Here is a 21,291-nt window from a genome sequence, read left to right on the forward strand (position 1 = left end):
AACATCCTACACATCACAGCATCATGGTACCACTAAAGGCATCGCAAGGGCTGCAAATCCTGGTCCCTCAACCATCCCAGTCCATCAAACAGGACCCAACTTGAGCTATCAAGGTCAGATGACACCTGACATTTTTATTTAACAACTCTCCCAAAGGGAGTCCACAGCTCCATTTACAACCAACTGAAGTATTTAGTGACCCTCAGGGTACTTAAAAAAACAAAAACATGTTTCCTCAAACACTGAATCTCAGGTCCCTAAATCAACAATCCCTGCAATGTGTGCCTTCGGTGCCATGACACTTTTGGGATTCCTTACCTCCAGTGGGCCCTAACTCTACTCTGAAGGCCCCCTAATTCTTCAGTCATCAGCCTGTGGCACATTCGCCATGTTTTGCTTTCTGTCAAAATTATAAAGTACTATGGCTTTAATTTTTTTAATATTTATTTTTGAGAGAGAGAGAGGGAGAGAGAGACAGCATGCAAGTGGGTGAGGGGCAGAAAGAGAGACAGAATCCCAAGCAGCTTCAGGCTCTGAGCTGTCAGGACAGAGCCCAAAGCGAGACTCAAACTCATGGACTGGAGATCATGACCTGAGCTAGAGTCAGACACTTACCCGAATGAGCCACCCAGGTGCCATGGTTTTAATATATGTCTGCATGAATGACCTCCAGATTTATCTCCAGCTCCAGCTTCTCTCCCTGACCCCCTTCTATTTGCCTACCGGACAACTCCCTGGGTGTCACTATGCACCCCAAATTCAATCCAATTAATTGTCCTTAAATATACATACATTCTTTAAAAAATCATCTCTCCTCAAAAAAGCTGATTTCTTCCTGATTTCCCCATTTATATTCACACAACCCTATCCTGAGAGCTATCCAGGCTCAAAGCCTCCATCACATTTTTCTGCCTTTATTCAGGCAAATTCTTACTAATACTGGGCATTTTTTGCCACCACAATATCCTGTAAGTCTATCCCTACTTTTCCTTCCTTGTTCAGCACCATTAGGCCTTCAGGACTTTTGACCTGATTTATTTCAATGGCTTCTTATAATATCTGCCTGCTTCTTACTGAGTATATCCCTGCCCTTTCTCTATACTTCAATTACAGGAACACTACTCTTGTAAATATCTGACTAAAACACTCTTCTACCTACAGAATCCTTCAGAATGTCCAGTGCAAACTTGACAACACAAATTCATCAGTCTCTTCTAGAAAGCTTCAAAAACGAGTAATGAAAAAGGAAGGGGAAAAAAGCAAGCTAACTCTATTTTTGGTAAAACTGGGAAATATTCCAAAATATTTGTAAATGCAAGATCTCTGTGGGAGGAAAGAGTAAAAGCTGAGGAGAGAGAAACTAGCAGTGGCAGTCCTCAGGAAGTACAAGAATGTAATTCCTGGATGTGAGAAATGGCCTAAGGTGCAAAGTTCTCACCTTTGTCTGTAGCAGCATGTGCATGACCTAGAGCAAGTTTGATGGTGACTCATGAGCCTGACTTGGCCCATAGAAATAGGGGTGGTACATACGGTACATAGGTAGTAGGCTACATATGGAATTATGCAAATAAGTAATGTTTGCAGCAGGGAGCTTGTCTTTGTGGCAGCTGAGAAGAAAGCCTTCCAGTTGTGAATAATAAGTAGCCTGGAATGCTACCCTGGGCCCATTATAACTCACTGGATGATAAATAATTAAAAAGCAATTAGCACATAGATACATTCTAAGAAAAAATAATAAAAGGGCAAAATGTATGCACAAAAGAGTACTCTGTAAAAATGTTTCCAGGGAACAGCTGAACATTATAAATAAATATTTTACCATGAACTTTAAAAAAAATTAAATCTCAACAAAGAAATACTTCCAAGTTGGAATGCCAAAATTCAGGTAAGAGTAGTTGAGGCAACAGGAGGAGATATAACGTGAGCAGCATTCAAGAATGAAGTAGAAGGGAGGACATGAAATTATTATAGAATTGCAGAAGAATTGAGAAAGGGTGAAAAATCAAATATATATTGTGAAAAAAAAAAACCAGCACAGGACACAACATACAGAAATGAGGGAAGGGAGGGCACCTGGGAGGCTCAGTTCGTTAAGCATCTGACTTCGGCTCAGGTCATGATCTCATGGTTTGTGAGTTCAAGCCCCGCTCCAGACTCTGTGCTGACAGCTCAGAGCCTGGAGCCTGCTTCAGATCCTGTATCTCCTTCTCTCACTGCACCTCCCATGCTCATGCTGTCTCTCTCTCTCTCAAAAATAAATAAAAACATTAAAAAAAGAAATGAAGGAAAGGAGTGGAAATTAAAACCAATGGAAATAGAGTTAATTAAGATTAAAGAGAAATTATATTTGTTGAAGACAGAAGATGAAGATCCAACATAAGTATAACTGCTATCTCCAAAAAAAATCAAAGTAATGGATCAGAGCAAATACTTTAAAATACAATTTTAGAATTTTTTTATTAAGCAAATTTTGAAACTTTGATCTAGATATTGAAAGGGCCACTTTGAGCCAGGAAAGACTGATGCAGAATTTGCAACACCTAGACACATCCTAGTAAAATTACTGAGCCTCGAAGAAAATAAAGATGACTTTGGGCCACCAGGCAAAATGATCAAGTCTTTCATTGGCTTAAAAAATCAAGTTGGCTACAAACCTTTTTATATTAACATTCAACGAGGGGAGACAATATAGCAACTGATTTTGATATTAGGCTAATGTCATTGAACTATAAAGACTATGGGGGGGGGGAACAGTTTAAAACATTCTAGAACTCTGGCAATATTGTTCCCATGAGTTCTTCGTGGAAAAACTAATAGAGAAGATGCGACCTACCAACCAAAAGATCCTTGGGTACCCTCTGGAAAAATCACTAATTGTAAGCATCGATGCTAGAACCTAACAGAACTAAGATAAAAACAAAAATGGGACTTTGAGTAACAGAAAGGAATATAAGTGTTACCTGCCTTCCATGGTAGAAATAGTGCAACAAAAAAAAGAAATTAAGAGGAAGAAGGCTGGAGGTAGAGGTGGTAGACTTTTCTACTCCTTATAATATCTGGACCTTTTGCCTACTAAAATAAGGAATATAATTTAAGATTGGCAATTCAAATTTTAGTAATAGAAATTGTAAGTATATTTAACAGAACCAAGTAAAACACCAAAAATATGATGGTGTGTTCTATAATTGAACGGTGGAGGAGAGAAAAGGGAGAAAGGGTGCATGCACAAGGTTAATCATTGTTCACAGTAGAAAACTGATGAGAGCTACCTAAAATAGAATTAGGAATCCCACATCAGACCTACTGAAACAGAATCAACATTTAAACAAGAAACCCAGATGAATCATACGCACGTTAAAGTTTGAGAATCCTGCTCTGCACTACAGCCAAGGTGCAAAATATTGCTTTCTCAACTCTATTGTAGCTTCCTTTCTTGATGGTCTACCTACAAGAGTATTTTTAATCGCTAATAGTGTTAGTTGTCTTTTACTACCCATAACAAATTGCCACAAGCTTAGTGGCCTAAAATGATGAAAATTTATTATCTTATGATTCTGGAGGCTGGAAATCTGAAATTAAGGGATCAGCAGGGTTATGTTTTTCCTGAGAGCTTCAGGGGAGAATCATTTCTTTGTCTTTTTCAGCTTCTAGCGGTTGACCGCATTCCTTGACTTGACTTCCTTGCTTGTATCAGTCCAACCCATAGCTTTCATCTTCACATGTACTACCACTACTTTGAGTTCCTTGCCTCCCTTTCATAAGGACACTTGTGATTATATTCCATTGGGCCCATCAGATAAGACAGTATAACCTCCTCATCTCAAAATTCTTAACTGCATCTGTAAAGTCCCTTTGCCCTATAAAGTAATATCACTTGTTCCTAGAATCAGGACATGCAAACCTTTGGGGGGTGGGGGCATCATTCAGCCTAACACACACTCCATTTGTTCAAATCTCCACCATCCTTCCATACTATAATCAAATTCTATTTCCTCCTTCAAGTACTCAACTGATGAGGCAGTGCTCTGGGCTTCTGTGTACAGCTTCTATAGCACCTACCACTTTGTTCTTTGATGTAGTGATTTGTACACTTGTCATAGCTCTCCTTCTATCCCAACCCACCTTCATTCTTGTTCAATTGCAATTTCCTTACAGGAAGAGATTGCAGATATGTTTCAATTCCCATATTCTACTAACGGTATGCACACTAACATTGTCAAAGACTTCTTTCTTTAATGTTTATTTATTTTGAGAGAGAGAGAGAGAAAGGAAGGGGCAGAGAAAGAGGGAGAGAGAGAATCCTAAGCAGGCTGCACACTGTCAGCATGAAGATCAATGCCAGACTCAAACTCACCAAGGCTGAGATCATGACCTGAGCAGAAATCAACAATCCAGATGCTCAACCTACTGAGTCACCCAGATACCCCATCATCAAAAACTTCTTAATTGCTAAACCCAGTGCACACTTTGAGGTTCATTCATTCATTCAACAGATGGTTATTGAACACCTGTTACGTGCCAAGTACTATTCTGAACTCTACGAATACCACAGTGAATAAAGTAAACTGACTCCCTAGCCTCTTGAGGTTTATACTCTGGAGGCAGAAATAAATAACAAACTAATAGACACATAAGCTGGTGCCTTATAATAAAAAGAGTTATAGAGAAGGAAAGCCAATCTTTTTTACTTGCCCTCTTTGCAGCTTTTGACCTACTGATCACCTCCTCTTTCTTAAAAACCCGTCTTCCCATAGTTTAGGGAATCATGATCTCCAGGTTCTCTTCTTATATCTCTGTTGTGTGTTTGTGAGTGTGATTTCTTTCTAAAGATTTACCTTACTTTCATAGCCTTTAAATATTGGTGTTATTCCATGACCAATCCTCTTCTCTCTTCTTATCACCTTCATGCTAATGTTTTCCAAATCTCTGTCTCCAGACCTAATCCCTCCCCTGCCCCACATCTCAATATCCAGTGGCCTCTGGCCATTTCCACCTGGATGGCTATACCACAAGCATTTTAAACTCATTATATTCAAGAATGCAATTTTGCTGCCCCCCAAAAGCTTATGTTTATCTTACATTGCCAATCTCAATTGGCCATTATGGAGCCAGGCCCCCAAGCTAGAGATGAGGAGACCACTTTTGACTTCTTTTGCTCCTCACCTTAAATCTCTCATCCAAAGCTATCAATTGTGCTTTCTAAATATCTCTCCATCCAAGCTGCTCCTTCAGATATTATCCCTTTCCTTAAATATTGCAATACTTTCCTTATCTCTTCCTCCCTCCAGTCCAATGTCCCTTCCAATCCACCCTTCATACTGGTGCCAAAGAAATTTTTCTAAGATGTACATCTGACATGTGATTTCTGAACCAAGTGTTTCCAGTCATTTCCCCATGTCTCCAGGGTAAAGAGAGACTCCTCCACAATCATTTACAAGTCCTTCCATTCTGGCTTCAGCTCTCTCTGCCCACTCACATATACCTCAAGCATTGAATCTTCCTCAGTGTCTTCCCATGAATTTCCTAAATTTGCAGAGCTATTTAACACTCCCAATCCCTGCCTAGGCTGTTTCTTTTAGTACAATGCCTTTCTTCATGTCATCCATCTAGTGAATTAATACCTCCCTGAAGACCATTATATATGCACTTAAATCTTCCCTGGCCTCCTGCAGAAAGAAGAAATAATAAAACCATATTTTTTATGTCTTATACCTACTTGTATTCATTCCCACATCAGGACCTTTATATTTGATGTTGCCTCTTCTGGAATGCTCTCCCCACCCCCACCCCAACCACCACACATGATGGTATTTTCTAATTATTTAGGTCCAGTTCAAATGTTATTCTCAGGGAGGTCTATTGTCCATTCACCCTAATAGAGCAGCTCTACCACCACCCTGGTCATTATCAGTACCACCATTAAACCAGTGCTTTAAAGGGCCTTCTTTATGCCCACCTAGGAACTGGCATGAGCCAGGGCAGCTGTGTCATATGGGTGGCATAACCCTTAGCCCAAACCAGGACCTTCATAGACCCCAGACTCATTTCAATACTTTAGGGCATCTTCCAACCCTCTCGTTCCCTCCCAGGGTCAACCAGATGCCCCACAGGACACCCAGAATTGTATCTATGAACTTATCCAATGACTTCATATCCAGCTCTGGTTTCAGAAGGACAGCCTAGAGAGCAGGTCACTCCAGCTGACCACATCATGTGAGACTGGGTAGCCAGAAAGGTGCTGCTACACTGATTTGGAGTGACTCGAATTCTTCCTATAGACACAGGTCCCACTTATCCTGGGAATGACACTGCTCCTTCATAGCACTTACACAATCAGAAAGTACACTGTATCTCAGTTTATTCATTTATTTTCTGAGTGCTGCTTCTCCACCAGTAGAAGTAAGCATTAAGCTCTGTGCAAAGAGGGATCTTAGCTACCTTACTCACCAGGGGATGTTCAATGTTAAAACAGCTCCTGGCACACTCAATATCTGTTGAGCAGACTGCATGAGATGATGTATTTACACACCTAACCCCTCCTCTAGAAAGTAAGCTCTCAAGACAAAGGACTCTGTCTTACTCATCTTGGTCCTCATACTGGCATCATACCTGCCATATGAGAAGGCATAAAATCTGTATTTTAGGGGATGCCTGGGTGGCTCAGTCAGTTAAGCATCCGACTTCAACTCAGGTCATGATCTTGTGGTTCATGAGTTCGAGCCTCGCATCGGGCTCTGTGCTGATGGCTCAGAGCCTGGAGCCTACTTCAGATTCTGTGTCTCCCTCTCTCTGCTCCTTCCCCACTCATGCTCTGTCTCTGTCTCTCAAAAATGAAAAAACGTTAAAAATTTTTTAAAAAGTCTGTATTTTTTAATGTGTAAATAAATTAATAAACAGATCAATGAGTGAAGGAATATATATTATCTACACCCAAGGTTCTTAACCTTGCCTTCACGATTCTAATGTAAAGGGAGATTTTAAAGCTCTTGGGGGGCTTTTAAAAACTGCAGTGACCAGGCCCAATGAAAAAAAGAATCTCTGTAATGGCTCCCAAGTGTGAGTCTGTTTTAAGCTTTTCAGGCAATTGCAAAATGCAGACACAGTTGAGCATAGGGTGACCAGCCATCCAGGTCTATGCAGGACCAAGGGCTGCCCCAGGAAATGGAAATTTCAGTGCTAACACCATGACTAACCTAGGCAACTGGGATGGTTGGTCACCCAGGCTGAGACCCTCTGATCCAAACTGACACCCAGAATCATTCTTGATGTACTTTCAATTTTTGGAAAGTCAAGATTCACTGGCTTCGTGCTCTCACTTGACACTTATGTAATTATATTCAGGTAGCTCACATTGACTTTAATGTCAATGACTTTGCTTCCTCCTATGTGTTCTTTTGTGGGCTGTGCTGCTACCGTTGACTGGGTGACATACAAATCTGTGGCATACAGATGGCATACAGACTAAACCATTACAGCAGGTCAGCGATGACCAACAGAGCAGCTAAGGAAGCAAAGTATATAGTTGCTTTCCAAATGCAACCCAATGAGCCTTTACTTTTTTTCCTTAAAAATGATGACAGTACATTTTGACGTGGTCCTATTTTTCACTTGTTTACACAAGTTGCCCTGGTATTAGTTTGCAGTTTCTGACGTTACCACCTGAGGTGATAAATAATTTTTAATAGAAAAATCCCTGTATAAACTGAATGAATATCCATCATTCTAAACACTAATTAATTTACTACAAGTATACTGAACCCATTAATGTTGTGGTTACCAGAATCTAAATGCCCTTTGACCTGTGAAGAGAATGTGGCACAGTGCTCTGTGGGGCCTTTGTTATTCAAGGGGAGGTCTCAGATCAGCAGCATTAGGACCACCTGGGAGCCTATTAGAAATGCAGAAACTCAGGCTCCACCCCAGGTCTACTAAATCTGAGTCTCTGGAAGTGGGGCCCAAGAATCTGTGTTTTAAAAAGCTCTCCAGCTTATTCTTTCGCATGCTCAGATTTGAGAAGTGCTCCTCTAGAGAACGTGTTGCGTGCCTAATTCTTAACTTCCATATCTCAGAGCCAGGAGGGAAGAGGCAAGGGGAGGCAGCAGAAGGGATCATGTACAAGCCCTAGAGCACATTGAAAACACCTGGAGATCCTTAAAACTATCAGAGCTGGGCCCCCACCCCCAAGCAATGTGATTTAATTGTCTTGGGGTGCACTCTGGGCATACGGATGTTTTAAAAGCTTCCCAGTTGATTCTAATGTGCAGGAGACTTTGGGAATTACTGATACAGCTTCATCACCAGCAACCCCCTATCTGCAGCTCATCGCTTTGGGACTCCAGTGCTGACAAATCCAGAAAAGTGGGCAGTGTTAGCATTTGCTGTCCCTCCTTCCCTCACAAACATCAGAATCGGCAGAGATGGAATGAAGGAAAAACTCACTGGGGCTGAATCTCACCTCTGGCATGATAAACGTTTCTTCTGTTTGCCTTCTGTTAGTCGCTACTTGGTTTTTAACCTCTCTGGACCGCAGTATCTTCATCTATCAAACGGAGATAATAAGACCCATTTCTCAGGATTTGGGGGGACGTTGTATATAATAATACACAGAAGTGTCTAGTATTTTGCCTAGCACATATTAGATGTCAAAAAAATCTGAGCCATGCAAGAGTGTTGTGTCTGTACGATGCTCCCCTGCTGGTGGGACATCTAGCAGCATGAAGTCAGGAAAATATTTAAGGATGTCTCCTGTTTAGGGTATTAAGGGTGTTAATTGCAAAAAGCCTGTTTACCTGTGCATTCACTATATGATTTCATTTTAGTCTCATCCCAACCAGTAAACAGGGTCAATCTTATTGTCCCCATTTCACAAGATGATAAAACAGTGGCGCAGAGACGTCCAATGTCACACAGCTGCAAAATGGCAGACATAGGTCCCCTGAAGGTAGCCCAGTGTTTTCTCCACCTACCATTCTTGGCTTCACACCCAGCTGCTTGGCAGGTTGCATTTAATGACAGGATGCAATGATCTAGATCAGCTCTATTCCAATAGAACATTCTGTGATCATGGAATTGTTCTGAATCAACACTTTCCAATTCAAAGGCCACCAACCATTTATTGCTATGGAGCATTTGAAATGTGGCCAGTGTGACTGAAGAATTAAAGTTTTTGTTTAATTTTTTAATTTTTCACCAATAGTTTATTGTCAAGTTGATTTCCATATATCACCCAGCGCTCATCCCCACAAGTGTCCTCCTCCATGCCCATCAGTTTTTGTTTTATTTAATTTTAATTAATTTAGATTTAAATAGCTACATGGGGACAGCACAGATCTAGCCAGAGTCTAGAGAACAAGGGGAAACTGAAAATCTATTCCAGTGTGTTTGTTTCTACCCACAAATCAAAGAAGACCTAAGGCATTTCTTTGTTTTTTTCGTAAAAGGTCTTCTTAACTCTTTTTTAATAGAGTGGCAAAGCTGGCCCACTAAAAGATGATGGCACTCCTACCGGATAGTTTACGATTTGAACGATGCCTTGCACCGAAGATTGGTCAGCAGAAACAAAATATGTCACAGGGCAATGCTTCTCAAACTTAAAAATTTTTTTTCAAGTTTTATTTATTTCTGAGAGAGAGAGGGAGGCAGCGTGAGCAGGGTAGGGTCAGCGAGAAAGGGAGACAAAGAATCTGAAACAGGCTCCAGGCTCTGAGCTAGCTGTCATAACAGAGTCCGACATGGGGCTTGAACCCACGAACTGTGAGATCATGACCTGAGCTGAAGTCAGATGGTTAACCAACTGAAACACCCAGGCGCCCCATTGCTTCTCAAACTTTAATGTGTGTGTGAATCATCTGAGATCTTGTTAAAATATAGATTCTGATTTAGTAGCTCTAGGGTGGGACCTGAGGGTCTCCATTTCTTTATGTGTGTGTGTGTGTATATATATATATATATGTATGATCATGGAATTGTTCTGAATCAACACTTTCCAATTCAAAGGCCACCAGCCATTTATTGCTATGGAGCATTTGAAATGTGGCCAGTGTGACTGAAGAATTAAAGTTTTTGTTTAATTTTTTAATTTTTCACAAATAGTTTATTGTCAAGTTGGTTTCCATATAACATCCAGTGCTCATCCCCACAAGTGCCCTCCTCCATGACCATCAGTTTTTGTTTTATTTTATATATATTTTTATATATTTAATTATATTTATTTAATTAAAATTATTTATTTAATTAAATAAAATTATTTATATATATATATAAAGTTTATTTATTACTTTTGAGAGAGAGCAAGCATGTGTGCTAGCAGGGGAGGGGCAGAGAGAGAAGGAGAGAGAGAGAATCCCAAGCAAGTGCCGCACTGGCAGTGCTGAGCCCAATGTGGGGCTCAGATCTACAAACTATGAGATCATGACCTGAGCCAAAACCAATAGTCAGACACCCAACCCACTGAGCCACCCACGCCCCCCCCCAAAGCTTTGCATTTCTAATAAATGCCTGAGTGATGCTGCTTCTGCTGCTGCTTGGCTCCATGGGCCATACTTTGACCAGCAACACTTGAGCAGAGGTCTTCAATGAGCTGATTTTGTCTCCTTCTTCCTGGAGGCATTTGGTGGTGTCATGACTTGGGCAGGGGGGGTCACTGGCAACTACTGGGTTGAATTCAGGGATGCTGCCAAATAGTCTACAATGTACAAAATGACCTCCACAGTAAAGAATTATCCTGCCCCAAATACCAACAGTGCCAAGTCTGGGAACCGCTTCTGTACAGCCGAGTCTACTCTTCAGGAAGAGGGGGACTGACCGGAGAGTAATGGAGTAGGTCTTCTCAGCATAATAACTGATCATTGTTTTCTCTCTCCCACTCTTTTCTCCTACTTGTCTGCACACAGGAGCCAATGCCTCGGCCCCAGACCAGCTGAGCTTAGCTCTAGCCTGGAACAGAGTGGACATCGCTCGCAGCCAGATCTTTATTTATGGGCAGCAGTGGCCGGTAGAGTATATGTCATCACCCCCGAAAAGCCCACTTGCTTGGGCAAACGTATTTGCTTAAGAAGTCTCTGAGAGTGGCTTGAGAAACTGCTGCCTCTTCTCGAGGATGGAAATGCTCCTGTGCGGCCATCCTCCTCCGGCTCAGCCCCTTTCTCATATTTAGGAAAACACTGCCACCTGGTTGAAGATGCCACAAAGCACACCGGCAAACATTCCAGAGGTTCCATCTCTGAGTGGCCTTTGATGGCAATTTTCAGCTGCAAACGATGCCTTTGCTTTTATACGTCTAAAAAAATATGTAAGACAAAAATGGTATTAATGAAAATTAAGGAAGGAGTGGAATTAGTGGTGTGTTTCTGGATGTCTTGGAGGTGGCCACTTCTGAGTCCTGGCCACCCTCATGCTAGTGCATGGCTCAGCTGCACCTCAGGATGCAGAATTAGCAGGCTTTCCCATGCAGGTACCATCTGGTGGCTGAGCACAGGCCCTCCCCATTCCCGAGAACCACACAGAGGCAAGCAAAGGTTTATATAACTGTTCTTGGGTTGTTTCCCTCAATTGACACTACCAAAAATAAAAACTTGGAAAATTGGCTATTGGGTGGTTTGTTCATGTGTCCCCAAGAGGAAGCCAGCAGCCTTGAATTTGATCTCTGTGCCTGGAATAACTGAAGGGCAATGCCCTCATGGGCAGGTCTTATTTAACCCTTCCTTCTCCCCCAGAGAGCTTCTGCCTCTGGTTGATCCCTTGCCTTTATTTAGTGCTGCTAATGAATTGCTAGTGTGGAACGATTGGTCAAAGAGTCTGGACACAGGGGAAATTTTGTGAAAGGGATTAAATAAAACCCTAGCAAACAGACTGAAGGACCTGAATAGTTGAGGGTCTGTGCACTAAACTAGGTGAGACAGAGGCAAGATAGTCTAACAATTAAAAGAAAGAAGAGCCTACTTTTTCATCTCTTTGCTAGGGTCCCTTTTTGCAAGGTAGCCAGGGATCTAATGCAGAGCCTCAGGAAGAAGAAAATGAGTACAGCAAAGTATCCACTTTGGCATTTCACTAGTGTTAACAGAAGTTTGGTCAGAGAACTGGGAAAGGAAAATCCTTCCCCCTGCCCCCACCTTGCATCTTCTCAGGATCCAGAAGAAAAAAGAGTCAAGGAGGAAATAGCTTTTGGAACTAGAAACCTTGAATTTTATTTGCAAAGGCAGACCCCAAAACATAAGAGAGATTGTGACTGTCCCAAAAGTGGAGTTGGGAACAGTCTTACCAACATGTTCTTGGATACATTGAAGGTTTACCAAAGGCATCCATTTCTAAACTGTTCAGGGGAACGCCAAACAACTACATCCCTAGACCCTGGGGCAGACTAACTCAGTGACTTGATTTGCAGGTGGGGTCTTTGGAACAAGCCATGTTGGATGCCCTAGTTCTGGACAGAGTGGATTTTGTGAAATTACTCATAGAGAATGGAGTAAGCATGCACCGTTTTCTCACCATCTCCAGACTAGAGGAATTGTACAATACGGTAGGACCAAGCTAAGGCACTTTTTATTTTCTCTGTGTTGTTTTTTGTTTTACCTTCTCCTGCCCCCCACATGCCTGTGAGTCCCTTCCCTGCCCTCCAAATGCATGGGTCATTTTCCACAAATACTCCCTTATACCTGTAGACAACAACGCCAAGTCACCAAGATCCCACTTGTTTTAACTGCTCAGTTGTCAGCGGAAAGCTAACATTCTCAGATTCTTACACAAAACCACAAGGCTATGGAAATTAGAACACAGTTTATGCTGTATGCCTGGAGGGCATTTGAGGCGATCAGCAAAGGAGAATTGATTTAACTCAACCCATTGAAAGGAGACCCATTAACTATCCTGCACCATCTTGTTATCCTCAGAGCTATGTCTTTGATTCCCTTTCCACCAAAATGGAATAAAATGTAAAATACTTCTTATATGGAGCTACCCAAAAATATTTTCTGTTTTTTAAAAATAATTTGCCAATTCATTTACTAGAGATACCAAGGAGTAATCATAAAGATAAAATACTATTTGTGAAGTTTTTTATACTGTTCAGTGAGTTAAGTACATTGGCTCTGGGCTAATACTAAAATCCAATGAAGTTTAAAGAGTAGATATTGGAACTTCAAGATGAGAATAGGGTATCTGGAGAGTACAATTCAGGAAGGTTAAGAAAAACTTTCTTCCCAAAGGCTCTGGACCTAACTCAATAGTTTTTGCTACCTGTTCTTTTAATTTCACACTGTACACGGACAAACTCCTTTGGCTCTCCAATAGACTTCTAATGTGGTATACTTACATAAACAACATTGCTACATTTCCCAAAATCTCTTTCAATCCGGCTGTGATTAATATTTTGGGGAAGTAATTCCTATGATAAATCAGAAGCAGCGTTAAATATATAAGAATTCTTAATCAAGGTCAATAAATTTTTACGTGGATTATTTTTTTAAAAGAGTAGCTATTGTTTTCCTCCATTCTACAGATAAGAAAACTGAGGCCAAGAAGGGAATTGATTTAATTAAGGTCACAAAACCCCTAAGTAAAAAAGAAAGCCAGTACTGAACCAACACTTCTGTCCCAGAGGTTATTCTTCCCCTCATTTGTCACAATGCTCCTCTGTCCCACCGCCCACAGCACTAATGAGATGGAACTTATTGACCCATCCCCAGCCAGTGGTGGGTGTTAGATGGTGCCACACTGGCTCTATCTTATTCCTGATGCTGAAACTAGAAGACAGGTTAGCAGAGTGGCTCCAGTTTCCTGTGTCCTCCGCAGAATTTTCTTAGCTCTGCATAGTGAGACTTTCAGCAAGAATAACAGACTGAATTAAAAGAAAGAGTAGGAGGCCCCAGCTTCCACCCCCATGATAAAGATCAATAATTAATCATAGGAGAAGTAGATAAATTCCTAGAAATATACAACCAACCAAGTCTGAATCATGAAGAAATAGAAAAATTTGAACAGACGAATAACAAATAAAGAGATTGAATTGATAATCAGAAACCTCCCAACAAAGAAAAGTCCAGAAGTAGATGGCCTCCCAGGGGAATTTGATGAATTCTACAAAACACTGAAAGCATTAGCCCCAATTCTTTTCCAACTTTTCAAAAACATTAAAGAGGAGGCAATACTCTCAAACTTATTTTAGGAGGCCAGCATTAATTACCCTGACACCAAAGCCAGATAAGGACATTACAAGAAAAGAAAACTATAGGCCAGTATCCCTGTAGAATATAAAGGAAAAAATTCTCAACAAAATACTAATAATCCAAATTCAACAGCACATTAAAAAGTTTATACACCATGATCAAATGGGATTCCATTCCTGAATGCAAAGATGGTTCAATATATGCAAATCAATAAAGGCATACCACATTAACAGAATGAAAGACAAAAATCCTATCATCTCCATAGGTGCAGAAAAAACAACTGACAATATTCAACATCCTTTTATGGTAAAATCTCTCAACAAATTGGATATAGCAGGAGCACACCTCAGTATAACAAAGGCCATTTATGACAAGTTCACAACTAATATCACACTCAGTGGTAAAAAGGTTGAAAGTTTTCTCTCTGAAATTAGGAACAAGGTAATAGTGCCCACTCTCACCACTCTTATTAAACATGGTACTGGAAGTCCTAACCAAAACAATCAGGCAAAGGAAAGAAGGAAGGAAGGAAGAAGGGAGGGAGGGAGGGAGAAAAAGGCATCCAGTTTGGAGAGGAAGAAATAAAATTGTCTTTGTTTGCTGATAACATGATCTTGTATACAGAAATTCCTAAAGACTTCACACACACGCACACACACAAAACTGTTAGAACTAATAAATTAATCCAGTAGTTTCATGACACAAAATCAATATACAAAAATCAGTTACATTTCTATACACAAAGAACTCTACGAAAAAAGAATAAAACAATCCCATTTACCTTATAATTGCATCAAAACCTGTAAAATACTTAGGGATAAATTTAACCAAGAAGTAAAAGATCTATAAAGTAAAAATTATAAAACACTAATTAAAGAAATTGAAGAAGACACAAATAAATGGAAAGATATCCCATAGCCATGGATTATAGGTGTTAATAATGTTAAAATGTCCATACCACCCAAAGCCTTTTATAGGTTCAATGCAATCCCTTTCAAAATTCCAAAGGCGTTTTTTCATAGAAATGGAAAAAACGATCTTAAAATTCACATGGAACCACAAAGGACCCTGAATATCCAAAGCAATCTTGAGAGAGAAGAACAAAGTTACAAGCATCACATTTCCTGGTTTCAAACTATTTCACGAAGCCGAAGCAATCAAGACAGTATAGTATTGCCATTAAACAGACACATAGACCAATAGAACAGAGTAGAAAGCCCAGCCATAGATACATGCACATGTGGTCAACTAATATGTGTAAAGGGAGGCATATATTAAAACACAGTGTAGAGGACCCTCAAAATATTTGGGGCTGAGGGGTGGAGAAAATGGGAGATGTTAGTTAAAGAGTATTAACTTTCAGGACAAATACATTCCAGGAGTCTTATGTATAGCACAGTGACTATACTTAACAACACTGTATTGTACACTTGAAAGTTGCTATGAGATTAGAACTTTAATGTTCTTATCATAACAACAAAATGGTAATTATGTTAAGTGAAGGATGTGTCAACTAACCTTATTATGATAAACAAATCACATTGTACACCTTTAATTTACACAATATCAAACTTAATTACATCTCGATTAAGCTAGGAAAAAAAAATGGGGTTTTCAATAAAATATATAAAACACATAGAATTTTGGTTAATCAAGGTAATAGGTTTATTCCAATGATTGGAAAGAAGTAAGTAGGAAAGTTCTAGATCAAGAAAGGCCAACAGATTGCATCATCCCAATCAACAGCTGACAGTTTCCTGTGGAGTACTTTGTCACAAAGGATTATGGGACTGTGAATGACCTCAGTAATAAGTAGCTAGCACATGGTCATAGCTGATAAACAGTACAGCTAGGTTTGAAGCCAGGCACTCTGTCTCCAGAGTTTGCATATTCAATCCCTATACCATACTGCATTCCTCGGTGGAAAAAGAATTCAGAGAATTCTATGTCTCATGAATAGGCAAGCAGTTGAGGCAATAGAATGGGCAAGCAGTTGAGGCAATACACAGGAAGTGTCTCAATACCCAAATGTGTTCCCACAGTGCTGAAGGATTTGCCATCATTGTTTGAGATTCTCCAGTAGGGTCACCAGACTTTACAAGTAGAAATACAGGATGCTCAGTTAAATTTAAATTCAGATAAAGAAGAAATCATTTTTAATATAAGTATATCCCAAATATTGCAGGGGATGTGCTCATATTAGAAATTACTCATTGTCTATCTGGAATTCACATTTACTGAACAACCTGTACTTTATCTAACATGCCTTTTCCCAAAAGACTATAGGATAGCAAGTCATTTCGCATTAGCCTCTCTTTTCCCACAAAAAGCCTGTGGCTTTTTCTTTAGACTAGATTTTAGCAAACTGCTACAGAAGAGTCAAATCCAGCCCACTGCCTGTTTTTATACAGCCCACAAGCTAAAAACGTTTTTTAAGCATTTTTTAATGATTGAAGAAATCAATAGAAGAACGACATATTGCGGCACATTCAAATTATATGAAATTTGACTCTCTTTTGGTGTCTATGAATAAAGTTTTATTGAAACATAGGCAAGTGCATTTGTTTGCATACTGTCTCGGGCTGCTGTTGCAAAATGGCAGAGTGGAACAGTTGCAGTGAAAACCGTATGACCCACCAAGTCTAAAATACTATTTGGCCATTTGCCAACCCATTTTAGACAATTTCTCATCTGTTATGGGTAATAAACAAGTTGGGATCAGCAGTGTGCCAAAGTGTATTTCCAAAGCTTTCAATTGGCTCCTTTGTCTCCCCCTTAAACAATGTTTTGGCCCAGCTGTCAGAAGAGTTGACAACCTTTTTTTATAAAGATTGAACCTAGAACCTCAAATGCTCTTTCCTGAGGAACCACAATCCAAAAATCTGCCAGGGTGTGTGTTCAGAAGAGCCAGATACAACTGAGCAACTAGAACAAGGTTCATCATGAAGAATTGCCCCCCCCTCCGGCCAGAACCCTTCCTTCCAGAACCTTCTCACCTTGCCAATGAGAGCCCCTGGCTAGCAAAACCATCTGATTCTTCTTTATTGTTTTCAGAGACATGGGCCCTCAAATACATTGTACCACTTGGTCAGGGATGTCAAAAAGGTAAGAACCCTCTCGACTGCAGGTCGGAGGCCCCGTCTTGACTGCTTCCTGTATTAGAAAGCACCTGTGTTTTGCATGCGCTGCTAGAGCGCTCCTGTCCCTGCGAGATGCCTCATTTCAGGACACTGTGTGTGTGTGTTGCCTTTTAACTATGACATCTCTGCTTACAATGCAGCTGCGGTTTTACCTCCACTCTCTGTGGTTTTAGATGCTTTCGTTGGACATAATGTTTTGGATAGCAGAACGCTAGGCTTTGCCCCATGCTGTGTGGATTTATGCCATCGCCTGTTTTCTACCATGTGCCGCTCACTGTTTGGGGAGCTGGTTTCCATATTGTCTGACTAACCAGAGGAGGTATCTGCACGTACTAGCTCCTGATGCAATGCGTCACTGTCACTTCTAACATTGTATAGGGCTCAGGAAGCATAGCTCAATAAGTCTCAGAGAATCAGAAACTGAAACACATCTGTGCATTCCGCTCTTCTAACACTTTTTTTTTTTCCAGCATATTTTTTTCCCATTGATCATCTAACTTGATGGGATAAAAAAAAAGCCAGTAGGTTTGGATCAAGCAGAATTATTCCCATTTTATCAGAGATAGAGGCTGAAATGTAAAGAAGTGAGAACTGTAGTGTGTAGTTAGGGAATAGGTAGAATTTGAACTCAGGTCCTTCAATTAATAGTATTATACCAAACCTTTAGTGATGATGGGGAGCATGGCACTAATCTATGCTCCCTATAGGCTTCAGCTCACTTCATCTTCATGTCAATTCAATGAAATGAATTATTATTTTATTATTATATAGGATGATTCCCATTTTCAGATGAGAAGAGTGAGGTGTAAGGATGTTGGGTTTAATCTTAACCACGTGCTTGTTCTTTTGCCCCATACAAGCTCTCTCCCAGAGGTAACTTTAATTCTGAATCCTTGACAGCGTTCCCCAAGAAATGGACTAGATGGGGCCACTTTTCCCACCCCCAACACACATGAGTGCACACCCACCCACTAGTTTGTAGCAATTCTTCACCAAAGCCCAAAGGACATAGTCAGAGGAAGCTACAAAGNATTTTTAAATGTTTCCCTTGAAGGGACAAGTAAAGGTCCTGGGGCTGCTTAGAATGTACCTAGTAACCAGCTGGACCTTTGCTAGTAATGAGTAGAGGACAAAACAAAACAAAACAAAAGACCCTTCTGTTGGCTCTTGGAAGCTTTCCGGTCATCTCCACATGACCTTACTGAAGGGTGCTTCATCTGTTGTGAGTGAAGCCTGTTGTTCTTTCCAGGCAAGAGAACAGCCACCGTGCAGTCTGTGTGTCCAACCCAACCACTATTTTACCAAGATCCCATCTTTCCTTGATCTGCCCCATTTTGAGCCATCATCACACCCACTCTCGACAGAGCCACTTCTCTCACCCTCCAGTCTTCCAGTTTTGTGTGATTTATCCTGATTTACAACTGCCTGGAAACTGAAGAGGGGGAAGTGTCTCAAAAGATTAAACGTACACATTCAACACGTATTCTTTGCCAAGATATTTGTTGCTCACATTCAATAAAATGTCCCAAGGGCTTTTTAATAATAAAGTATTTCTAATAATAAATAAGATCTTTTCCCCCCTCACCTTGAGCTAGTCTGGGTCACTGCATTAACTGAGAGGCTCTCTGAGGGGACAGCTATGCCTTTGTCCCTCAGTCCTAGCTGTTGGCCAATTCAAGCCTTCAAATAAGGTCACTGATTCACCTCCATCTCCTAGTTTCTCAGTATCTTGCCTGATTTCCAAAGGGATTTTTGCAGTTAGATTACACTGAGGATAAATGATCAAAATCCTTCCCATCATGTTCTCTTCCTTGTAGGACTCTGCTTTGCAATATCATTTTCTCCCTTCTGAAATCCCATTAGCTGCTTATTACCTTTGCCCATGTCACCTGATTAGAAGGCATGTATATTTAAGGTTAAGGGTTTTTTAAAACTTCTCAGCTAAAGATGGACTCCAGAAGTAATATAAACTAATGAGAAAGACCAGGGTGATAAGAGTTTGGGAGGAAGGAGTATTAGAAGTAGTTTTATTTTTCTTTTAAGTGTGATCCAAATGTTGGAGCAAAAATATATGGAGATTCATTTATGTACAGATTTATTAAGTGGAAAAAATGATTACAAATGACCCAGGATAGTTCTGAACTGGCTAAGGAACGATCCGCCCTTTTACCTGGGAAAAGAGACTGCCAGTCAGATGGGGAGAAACAGCCTATGTTTTTTTTCCCTTGGGAAGAGAGAGGAGCAGGAAACACAGGCTCTTTTTATTTCAGTGATAAAGGAGAGCCTCTGACTTGGAGAACAGAAGAAATAACAGTCAGAGCCAAAGGAGCTGGAAATCACCTTTTTCGTTATATGGATGACAGAGCTAAGAATGAGGAGGTTTTGTGTTTTCTTAAGAAGTAAATGAGAGAGATAAATATTGGTGCACATCTTTCTTAGATGTTTCCAGAGGACTAAGGGCAATCTAGGCCAATGCGGTATGCAAACCTACAAAGCCTAGGCTTAAAATGCTAAGCAGACCTGCGGCAGTGGAAACAATTTTCAAAATTAAGGAACCTGATAGATAGCATGTGCTTTGTGCTTTAAGATTAGAAGACTTTATTTTACATGTTTATTGATATGATCTGGGACCAAAAAAAAAGAACCAGTAAGCAATAAGCCCTGGTAAAAAAAAAATGACATTCTGAACCTTAAGCACAGTGTTTGATGCTATGTCTGTAAAATAAAATGCAAAGAGCTCATACGAACCCAGGGAGTGTGTTTAAGAATAATCAGCCTGTCCTACCTTTACCAGCATGGTGTATTCAAGGCCAATTCTCCTTTGAAATCAACAGAACTGAATTTGGAGAAAGGCTCCCAAGCTAGTTTCAAAAATCTCAAATTATTGATACCAGGGGAGCAATCTAGGAGCAATGAGGTAAAGAGTTGGTTATTCAGCATCAGTCAGAAATTTGGAATGATAAAGGCCAAGTCAATTCCCTGTTTTCCCGCATAAATCCATTGGATGCACCTATGCTACATTACACTGGAGTGGCCCGAGTCTGTCTGCTTTTCCGTGAAATCTAACTTGCCATTTTTAGAAGCTAACTGTCTGCTCAATTTGTGCCTCTGTATGTTTTCAAGTACTAGTTTTTCTTTCTTAACTTACATGTGCTAATACTTCAGATTACCTGTACTATCATTCCCCACCAAGGAAGGGTGATATTTGAGTATTATATAGAAGTAGCTATGAAATTATGATAGTTTAAAATTCATTCACGGGGGAATCAAGACTCAGGGCTTTGCAGAATTAAGGGGTGGGAGAAAAGTATTTCAGATCCTCTTTGGGTAAAGAAAGGACATTTTCATAATCCCGTCTCCCAAATTCATGCAGGTTTGCAAAAGCATTTTTATTTTTTTAAAGGCTGCCTGTCTAGGGGCGCCTGGCTGGCTCCATCAGAAAAGCATGCAACTCTTGGTCTCAGGGTTGTGAGTTCAAGCCCCACACTGGGTATAGAGACAACTTAAATAAATAAGACTTAAAAATAAAAGAAAGTAAAAGCTTTCCTGGTCTATAACCATGTCAAATTTTGTGGGAATGTCTTCTTTTTCCATGAACGTTTTCCAGAATAGTCTTTTCCCACTCTTCCTTGGTAAACCTGACAACCAGCAATCATTTTACACTTTTCACACATTGGAAGGAAACAAGCCCGTTTTGAAGGCTTATTATACATTTCCACGAAAAGTGTTTCCCAAACAGCTGAAATCTGATGGTGAACATCATGAGCTGACTTGTGAAAAAGAGTGTATTTAAAAGACCAGATCTAATACATGCACTTAAACTGTTTTTTTAATTAAAAGACATCTTTAGGATGGCATGGATGAAGACTTAGCCTCAGAGTAGTGGGGCTCACGGCATGAGAAAAAGAGACAGCATTTTCAGGTTGTCAGGTGGTACCTACCCATGGAGCCAAGCTTCTCTGTTTTACTCGGGGGATCAAATTATTTGA

At 40.4% G+C, this 21,291-nt stretch overlaps 1 protein-coding gene across 1 annotated transcript in view; it reads left to right on the plus strand.

Moving 5' to 3' along the window:
- Positions 1–21,291, plus strand: part of TRPM3 (transient receptor potential cation channel subfamily M member 3) — a 494,196-nt gene that overhangs the window by 390,034 nt on the left and 82,871 nt on the right. Inside the window, exons 11-13 of the mRNA XM_077759293.1 lie at positions 10,893–10,993; positions 12,383–12,517; positions 17,217–17,267. Of these exons, the coding sequence (XP_077615419.1) occupies positions 10,893–10,993; positions 12,383–12,517; positions 17,217–17,267 (287 nt within the window). The remainder of the gene's footprint in view (positions 1–10,892; positions 10,994–12,382; positions 12,518–17,216; positions 17,268–21,291) is intronic.

Source organism: Crocuta crocuta, unplaced genomic scaffold (genome assembly GCF_008692635.1).
Source record: "Crocuta crocuta isolate KB4526 unplaced genomic scaffold, BGI_CrCroc_1.0 scaffold41, whole genome shotgun sequence".
Taxonomy (NCBI): domain Eukaryota; kingdom Metazoa; phylum Chordata; class Mammalia; order Carnivora; family Hyaenidae; genus Crocuta; species Crocuta crocuta.